General features: G+C 32.4%; 1 protein-coding gene across 1 annotated transcript; it reads right to left on the reverse strand.

Moving 5' to 3' along the window:
* Nucleotides 1-607: 607 nt before the first annotated feature.
* Nucleotides 608-1383, reverse strand: LOC119683710. Its single transcript, XM_038097517.1, has one exon. It carries the CDS (start codon nucleotides 1297-1299, stop codon nucleotides 652-654), a length of 648 nt encoding a protein of 215 aa, XP_037953445.1. The 5' UTR covers nucleotides 1300-1383; the 3' UTR covers nucleotides 608-651.
* Between the last annotated feature and the right edge of the window lie 8896 nt (nucleotides 1384-10279).

Below are 10279 nucleotides of genomic sequence, written 5' to 3' on the forward strand. Positions count from 1 at the left end.
TTTGAGAAAAGAAAGCCAAACGGATTTTAACTCAGTTGTTTTGATTTTTGTAATATTTTTAATCTAGAATATTCTGCATTTACAAATGAGGTCATGAATCTAAACCGAAATAAAAAGTTCACGTTTTTGTTAAAAATGAATCCAATTTTAATGTGTATGGAGTTGGTGATAATACTAACATTTGAATCATCGTGCTCAGACTTTATCCGGACAAAAATAATATTACTTTTGTCGTATTAGATATATCATGCAAACATATAAGGTTATGTTAATTCTTTCTTAATGATTTCAGTTGGTACAGATTAAATTAAGAAAAGGGAGGTTCTATTTACTGCTTTAGGGAGACATTACCTTCATTTAGGATATTTAATATATGAGAAACTGTTTTTTTCTTTCTTGAAAGCTGTTGAGTTCTAGAGATAGAATCAATGTTTTCCTCAGGATGCTTTAAAGTTTAGAACAACAGGCTTTATAATTTACAATTATGTGTAAACATAACAATTATGAAAACGTTTTCATGTAGAACGATCTGTAGGGGTTTAAGTACAGATTGATGCGATAGTTATTATAAAAATCAATTTCCAATTGAACAAATAAAAAATTACTATTATTTTATGACAACTTTTTGTGAAAACTAACTTTATTCTTGATTTAATTTATATAAACAAAATCTCGATGCATTAGAAAACTAATAAAATCTAGATCAACAGAAATTTTCATCTCATAGTACGGCGCTAATTTACTATCGTTTTCATTGATGAAATACAAGTCTTCAAATGGAGTGCTCGCTTCTTCTTCAGAAATGGAATATAATTTGATGGCTTTCTGTTTGAAATCGTTTATGACGTCAATTAGCTTCTCTCGTGCCTCAATGACTTGCTCATTTAATATTAAATCTGCATCGCTTTGTTGTTCGTTTGTTGCAATCTGTGGAAGTTTGTCATAGATTTCATCGATCCGTGCCATCAGCTGTATGAAGATGTAAGTTGCATACCGCTTCTGTAGAACTTTTACCTCTGATAGGATAAGTTTGCAGTTAGCTCGCGTCACAAGTTCAATTATATAATAAGGAACGCCAACTACTAAAAGCATATTAAGCAGAGATAACATATAGAAAATATTATCTATGTTCTCCTCTATGGTTTTTATCCAGCACATCAAATCACATTGGTTAGACTCTAATTGATAGTGAAAGAAGCCCAACGTAACCAATACTAAGAAACTTTGAAGTGCAATCCAAATGTGGTGTTCACTGAAGAGTTCGTCCAGATAAGTAATAACTGCTCTTCCGATAGGCATTTTTTGTATTCAAAAAAGATCAAAGTACTGAAAATTTTAATATGTATCAAAGGTTTAAGGACCAAACTATGGAAAATAATAAAAGTAGTCATATCATTTTAATATATATAAATTTAATAGACTATAAATTTGATAGATTAAGAAATGTTGACTTTGTTCCTAATAACTAACTTGTGTTCTAATTTGCGTTATCATATCTTTTAAACTTACTAACATATTATTGATCTTAAAAGGCTGTCTGGTTAGCTAAAGTTTATTTATTCAATTTGAGTCTAAATTTATTTTCACTTCAAACGCAACCATTTCAATATATCAGCCTTAATCTAATCACTTTTAATTGTGTTTACTGGTTTTGGCACAGAAACAATAATGAGTTAACCCTTTGAAATAACCAACTTTACATCCAACAATGATTTTGCAACTCATTGTAATTCCACCTTCTGTTCATGGTGCATCCACTGAGTGAATGCCGCAGACAGCTTTTGTTATTCCGTTTGTAGAAAAAAAAATTCTACTAGAAGAGTCAATGGAACATGAATTTGCTGATTCATGTGGAAAACTTATTTGCCGTACTTCAAATGATTCATTACAAAGATCAACATGAGATAAAGCAAATTCTGTGCGGTTCGATGTGGTTGTGGGAAGGCAAGTATGGTGTTTGCTTTGGTATTGCAAGCAACGCCAAAGTGTGAATGTAAGAAGGACAATAAATAAAGCATATCACGCACGCATTCATGTGTCAGTGGCGATGAGTTCCAGAAAATTGTAAGCACGAAGTAATGCCACCAACACCAATACCAACTCCAACAACAGCTTGACTAGAAATTTCGATTCGAACGGAATGGAGATGGGGCTATTGCCATAGTTTTCACAGCACATTCCAGAGTTGCAGAATCATGAAAAACACGCGTACGCACTGCGGCGCTGCATCTGCTGCATCTGCTGCATCTGCTGCAAGACACGCAATGTCTTATCCAATGGCATAATCTGTGCACGTTTCGCTTCATTACATTTTTCGACATTTAATTAACGAGCTACACAAGATTTGGCTTTGGGTGTTATTATTAAATTTATTTTTAATTAACGGTTGCAATAGGTGTGCCACAATAGATGCAATTTCCCCCGATATCCTCATATTACTCCGAAAATATTTTTAAAATGCAATAAACCAAATGGCAAAAAAATTACATGTCTTCCTATTAATAATGCGTAGCAAATCCCGTACGCAATGTGTGGCCAAATTTAGCTCCATCTACGCTGTTCTTCCATTGAGCCACTTTAATTTGTGACAATTAATTTTGTTGCTTTTTTTGCACTCAGCAGTTTTGCTGCAATTAACTTTATTTGCTTCGCTAAGCCGATAACCTGTGAAAGTCATAAGTCCAACCGCAGCAACAGGAATTGCACTTGTGTTCGCCTGTCACCCGTCAGCATTCGAGACACATTTCATTGTCATTTGGGTTTGCCTATATTGCTCCTACAGTACAGCACTCGGAGGCAACAAACAGGCCGACAGGCCGACCAGGCCGAACGGGCCAGTGCGATTAAATTGCAGTGGCACAGATTAATGAGACAACGACTTGGAATGAAGTTATTGGCGTACGTGATTAAGCTGGTAAAACACGTACACAATGTCAACTGGCATGATGAAGTGAGTGCCAAGTGCAGCGTACACGACATGGAGATGAAGATGAATTCCAACTATGATGCATTTTTTGTACGATGCATTTTTGGCATGGTTAACCTGGATTTTGACTATTACTAATAGGCAACGTTTTTCCAAAGCAATTAGGAAATAAAGAAAACATTTTCTGCATTTCGCTGTAATCTTACAAACAAGCAAAGCCTACTAAATATAGATATTCTGTTTAAAAAATAAAAATCGACAATTTTATCAATTTTTCAGTTCAAAGAAGAAAAAAGTTACATAGAAAATTAAAAAAGAAACTAAGAATAAAATAATGTTGTAAATAAAGAATATAAATATCGGTTGTTGTATAATTTTTAAGATTTAAACTGTTAAAAATATTTATGAGTCTCATGTCTCATTCTGCGACATGAGAAGACGGAAATTAGAAAATAAACTATCAAGGAAAGAAACAAGATTCTTGCTTGTAGGACCAAAACCATTTTGTGGCCTGAGAAACCCTAAGTTTCCTCTTTTATTAAGTAACAATAAGAAAAAAATAAATAAATAAGAACGGAACCTATCAGAATTATAGCATTCCAAATCCTTTAACCAGTCTATATAAGCATTGTTGTAACTAAATGAATTTCAATACAACAACCTCAATAGAAAGTCTTCGGTATATTATGTAGATATTATGTAGATTTAACAAAATAAAAACAGACTTTCTGAAGACTAAATCGCGCATATAGCCACCCTTATCTTAAATGGCGTAATGGGCTCGTTTTCTTGCCAGTTTCGATGGTATTTACGAATGTTTCGACTGCTTTCGACGCTATTTCTTGGCCAATTTTGGTCGTAAGACCATGTAGTGTCATTATTTTTTTTATACAAACCTTTGAATTTAAGTGGCCCCAGAGAGAAAAGTCATATTTCCATGTCAAGCGACCGGGGAACAATGTTTTCAAAAATTGCTTCTGTGGCTCATCACTTAGGCAAAGCAGTGTTATTCTGTTACATTCTGCATAATATGCATTATCATCATAGCCCGAGAAAGGCTATTTTAACGAGCCAATGACAGTTTACATAAAATGGTCCTTGGCTATATATGGTGGATCCATCTAACAACACTGTTACTTTGACAAGAAACGTTAGAATGACTTATGACGATACGTATTTGAAATGTTAGTCTTACATTTCAAATACGTATTATAAGTCATTCTAACATTTCTTGTCAAAGTAGCAGTGTTGTTAGATGGATCCACCATATATAGCCAAACTTTTATTTTTTTTCTTCTGTTATTTCATATTGTTTCACGCTATTTTTTGTTTTTCGGATTTTTTGTTATTTCTTATATTTTTTCTGTTCTCAAACCACTCTGTTTTTCTAATTCTCTCTCTCTTTCTATCTCTTTCTGTTCCTCTCTTGGTTTCTAATTTTCTTCATGTTTATTATTACCACGGTTGCCACTTATGGTACTTTAGTACCAAGATTGGTACTTTTTTTTTCGTTTGGTACTCATGTTCAAAAAATGGCACATTTTTGACGACCCAACTTTATGGTGGATATTTCCAATTAATTTTTTTTATAAATGCAACTTTGCACTATTTTATATTTTGTTCATTTATAACACTATAAAAAACACAGAACGAAAAAACAAAAGGTCCAAAAAAATTTTGGACCTTTTTTTACAGAAATGGTACCTTTTTAAACCAATTTTGGTACAGGAAAAATTTTTCAAGTGGCAACCGTGATTATTACCATCAATCTTACTTAATTTTTATTGACTTTTAATCCATTTTTTTTCTATATTGCCATCTCTTTCACTTACTTCTCTTTTAATTCACCTTTATCTATGTTTTTGATTATTTAGACCCCATTATTTTAAACGAATTAAAAATTAAAAAAATATTCATTATTGCAAATATAGCATTGTGAGCCCACTTTAACGAGTTTTTAAGAGAATAAATATTGTCCCGCTGCTTATATTGTTTATTCCCCCCTTGACATCATTTCGCTGGCATTTGTGTGTGTTTAACTTATGCAATATTGCCTGACAGTGTCACTAGCATCGCATGATAATTGCATACAATTTATGATGTGCATCTTGAAGCGTTTTTCAACTTCAGCTTCTGCTCCATCCATGCTATGGCGCTTTTTATTTTTTATGTGCCTTGGTATTTGGCGCTGATCACACTTGCAAATGATTTGGCTCCCAACACCGCTCAAGATGTTGCTGCAAGTATTCGAAGTTGCTGGTAATGCAGTTTTTGTTTTTGCACTGTTAAGTGTGTCTTTTGTTTATATTGCCGTTGCTGTTGTTGATGTTGTTGTTGTTGTTGTTACGGCATATTTACGTGCTGCATTGCATTTTGTTATTTGTTACCTGAAATTTTTTTTTTGAAATCTTCTCTTTAGTGTTGTTGCAGTTGTCGTTATTGACTTCATAGCCAAAAGGTAAAAAGTTCAGTTTGCATAAGTCACAACAACGTAAATTGCAAAAACAACAATAACAGACAGAAGATGCATCACTGCGACGGCATAACTTTGCGTCCCACTGCTGCTAATGTACGACATTTTACTACTATATGTTGGCACATGGAGTACAACAACTGACAGAGCAGACTGCAGTCGAGATGACACTCCTCTGCGTTTGCCAGCGTCTGTGATGCAATTTCGATAAAGTGAAATCCGTTTTTTTCGCCTAACATTTTCATATTCTGCAAAATTTTTTATACACCAAAATATTTTCTTTTATGTCACGAAGCGCTTCGATTAACATTAATATTTTTCACCACATTTTTTATTTTCAGTTTATGTCTTTTCGGTTTTGGCGCTGGTGAAGACCACAACCAAAATTTGTAATTCAAAGGAACTGCCAATTTAATAGTCAAAAAGTTTTCTGTTTCTACGGCAAAGTAAAATGTTAAAATACTGAATGCTTTATGTTAGTTTCATGTTAATTTTCTGCAGTCAATAACAAGAAACATAACAACCACAACATTCACAAGAGCATCAACTGCAATTTTCGATGGGGAGCAAAGCACAGAGGCTGGAGAGCGAGTTTAACATGCCAATCGAAAGATTGAAACGTTAGATGCCAGTTTTCAGATACAGGAAATAGTTGCACATGTATGGATGCATGTGTGTTAGGCTGTGACTTAATTAAGTTGGCCTAAGTTCACATTCACATTCACATTCACTTCAGTTCAGTTCGCTTCAGTTTAGTAGTTCCGCTGACACTTCGGCTACCTGAGCGTCAATGGCTTAATTAACGTCCTCATCAACGTATAAACATTTTTCGCATATTAATGTCCATGGCCGAAGCAACGACGTGTCTGGTATGTGCTGACTCAGGAAGCGACGGAGTTAATGTGCGAATGCCAGATATTCTCTTTAATTACTAGAAGGTATTCCTGAGTTGAAATACCGCCAAAGCGTGTCGGTATTTCTTGTTTTTTGATTTTCAGTGTCGTTATAAGCAATTTTTGTTGCTCATTTGTCTAGCAGAAGGATGACAAGAAATATATTGAGATACTAATGAGATTTTTAATACAAAAAAAGAAGAAGAAAAATTTACTGAAGAGAAGGATATTGTTATTATTTTGCCATTTATGTAAGACAACAAAGAATTTTAACAAGGGCCATGACTATTTTAGTTTTTGGAGGAGATTTTCTCACTTCTTTACACAAATATTTCATCGTTAAAATCGTCTGTGCATATTTTGCAGATATTTTTTATCATAATATTATTTATACTTTTAGAAACATAAGCTAGTTTAGAAAGAATTTCATACTGCAAATGCATCAATAAAGCAGAACTTTTAATTAATATAAATCATTTTTGGGATTTAAGGGGTTTTGTAACAAATTGTTTTTTTTTTGTGGGTAAAAAGTATATATATTTCAATTAACATTAAAAATACACTTTTCGTTCCACAGGACTTAAATCTCTTTATAGGTACATTAGGACGAATGACATCCTCAGGGACCTCAAGATTGATCCGATCAAAAAATACATAAAGCATAGAGCCCTGAAATTATTTACTAAAACTGACAGGCTCACCAATTCCGCGTTATCAAATCGCAGAATGGTTACAGGCTCTTCGGAGAGGTATGCAGATCAGTTATCAGATCAGTTATTGCTTAGTCTGATGAAGTGATAAACAATAATCCAGTCAAGGCGTAGGGAAAAGTTCTGAAGAAACCTAGCAGTTAATAGAGAATAAAAGTGCTCAAGTGTACTTATTTATTAAAAAAAATAAATTAGTAATAATTTATTAGTAATAACAAATAAGTTTCAACAGAATTTAGAAATTATGGGAAGTTTATAAAGAGTGATCTTTGGCCATTTTTTTTAACACTACAAATGCTAACAGAATAAAAAAAATGCTCAGTAAAGTTAGTTAAATTAATTTTAATTATTATGTATTTTTAAAAAAACAATTGGTTTATTTTTAGATTATTTTTTTTTAAATATTTAACGATATATATGGAATGCGAAAAATTGCTTGAAATTATGTTTATTTCTTTCCAAATTGCACTCGCAAAAACATCGTAAAAATAATATTTTATGGTAGTTACGATAGTTTATTTTTAAAGAGATCTTAACATTATTGTTTTATTAAATAATTAAGTTTTATGCGATTGTTATGAAATATGCTAATTAGTGCTGGCTTAAAGATTAGTAGTAAATCTTAGTTATTTTTTAGCTTAAACAGCAATAATTATCCAAAAAGATTGTGTAAGAAACGATTATAGGAAATTATTACAGCTGATGAGATAAGTTACTTTGAGTTTTAAAATGCATTGTAAGATGCACTTTTAATAAATAAATATGGTAAAACTTATTTAGGTTTGTTTATTTGTCTATGATATGTATTTCATACTTTAATTAAATTTTGTCTTATTCGTGACAAAATTCGTGTTTCTGTTTAAATTTATCTGTAATAAGCGTTACATGAATCCCTTGGTTTCTATAGACTTCTACAGACTTTCTACAGAATATAATACTGGTTTGTCATAGTGGCACCTTCTGAATAGAATGTAACCAGATCGACTATATTTCCAGGTTATTAAATTTTATAAGTTCGGTGGTTCTTAAATTCAAAACCATAACGCGAAATATAATATCTCCAGAATACTTATAAGATGCAGTAATGGTTGCGGTTGGTACAAGTTTACAGGAATTTAGCGTTACTGGTGATTATAGTCTAGAACTCACTGTCATAAAAAATAGTGACTTTGATGTTGTATTTTTGTTCAAAGATTTCTATATTTTGTTAAACTTTATAAAAAAGTTTTTGGATGTTATTAGAATCATATTGAGTTATCCTTTACTTGAGAATAATAGCCGTTAAGGTGGTTCTTCTATTTCTAATTTTTCACTGTGCAGATTTTTAGTTCTACAACTGTGCATTAGTAATATATCAGAATACTTTTGTAATAATTCTGAGAACTTTTGCTATAAAAGCTCTAGCATCATCACGTTTAAGCATTTAACTAGAGAGCAGTTCTATAAAGATTAATGCCATTAATAGAACATTTTATAGATAAGTTTTCTATTTTCAATAGAAATTTTTGAATATTGCCATAAGAGCTATACAATCTCCCTACTCAAGATGTATATTAAGGTATATAGCTTTCGTTAATTGGAATATAAAAGCCTTGTTTAGACAAACTTAAGGACAAGACAGTAATATGGCAATAATAAAGTTTTTAAATTAATTTATAAATTTTAAAATAATTGATATTTGATTTATTTATTCATACTTGATAAAAAATGATATTTTATTTAATAAAAAAATATTCAGCTCAACCGTGATTTACCATACTATATGTTTCTTGGATTTTGTTTTTTATTAGTCAGTATTTTAAATTGGTTAACTGAGATCATTTTCCATTCATCAAATTTTTAGACCTAAACAAATAGACGAAGAAACTTTTAGAAAGAGCACAAATAGAGAAATTAATAAGTTACAGAAAAATGAAAATTTTTCTAATACATTGAAGCATAGAGATTTCAATATGTTACCCAAATTTTAGAATATGTCTTGAGAGAATCATTTTCAAAGTTCGAATTGTGATAATAAGAAAGATCCAGTGTATTTTAATATCTTATAATATTTCAAACTTATATTCTTAAACTAATAAAAATACATTTGGTAAAGGAAAGCAGATAATTAAATAGTTTTCCAAATCCATACTGCAGTTCCTGAACTGATCCTTATCTACAATCTGTACTACATCAATAGGTCTATAAAAAACAAGAAGATTGACAGCTACTAGGCATGCGAAAAGGTTTCAGCTTGTCTACTAAAAAATTCTCCAGCGCTTGTGTTTATGTTATTATTCCCTACAAGACCATTAGAAATTTACCATGGCGAAACACAAATTACAGCCGCTTTTTGCAATAAACGTAAAAAACGGTTTGCATAACACGAGCTTTGTTACGATTTATTTGCGGCTTCAATGTGAGCTCCAACAGCATGTAAAGTAATTAAAAGCAAGTTTACATGGATTGACCTGAGTTTCAATGCAGTTCAGTACTGCTGCAGTACTTCAGCTAAGATACTGCAATGCTGCAATGCTGCAATGCGATCTTGTCATGCAAGAGAACAATGCACGTAGCACCGACGACCGGCGAGTGCAGCAAGCAACTTTATTCAGTGGAGCACAGCGGCTTGCGCATCTGAAAAAAATGCACAGAAATCTTTAGAAAAATAGAAGAAGAAATATCACTGACGCGGCAAGAAGACAACCCGAGACGAGACCAACAGCGAATTGCAAGCTAAGAAATTTTACAATTTATCTTCAAATCGCATAAATTATTTTCATTTGTGCGCCGGCGTACGAGATGTACTCGTACGTGCTGCGTTTGTCCGCAGGCGTTTTTTTTGTCTGGTCTTTGGCTGATTTAGAAGCTGCCGTGTTGCTATTGTTAATGGAATTCAGAAATGCTCATTCCAGAGACATTAAAAATTTTTATTGCCTCGTTGTTAGGTAGGTTGATGGGCCGTAATAGTTGGCTTATAGCTTCTTAAGAAGATTTCTATCTAAAGTAAATAAGTTAATGTGGTTACTGATGTTAGTGATGCTAGTGATGGTGATGGAGCTGGTACTGGTGCTCTTGTTTTTATTGTTGTTGGGATTCGCTTCTTCATGCGTCTTCCTCGCAATTTAAACAAATTTGTTATACTTGTGCTGAACCCATAAAGATAAAGATGGAATGCATTTTAATTGAAATCGTAATGTCAGGGTGAATTGAGCCACCAAAGTTTTGATAACGGTTTGCAAATATATTTGGAAAATTCATTTTATTCTATCTTCTATCTGAATTGATGATTTCACAA

Source organism: Teleopsis dalmanni, chromosome 2 (genome assembly GCF_002237135.1).
Source record: "Teleopsis dalmanni isolate 2A chromosome 2, ASM223713v2, whole genome shotgun sequence".
Lineage (NCBI taxonomy): Eukaryota > Metazoa > Arthropoda > Insecta > Diptera > Diopsidae > Teleopsis > Teleopsis dalmanni.

Coding starts and splice junctions, on each gene's coding strand:
- LOC119683710 (XM_038097517.1), bottom strand. CDS start 1,299: ATGCCTATCGGAAGAGCAGTTATTACTTATCTGGACGAACTCTTCAGT.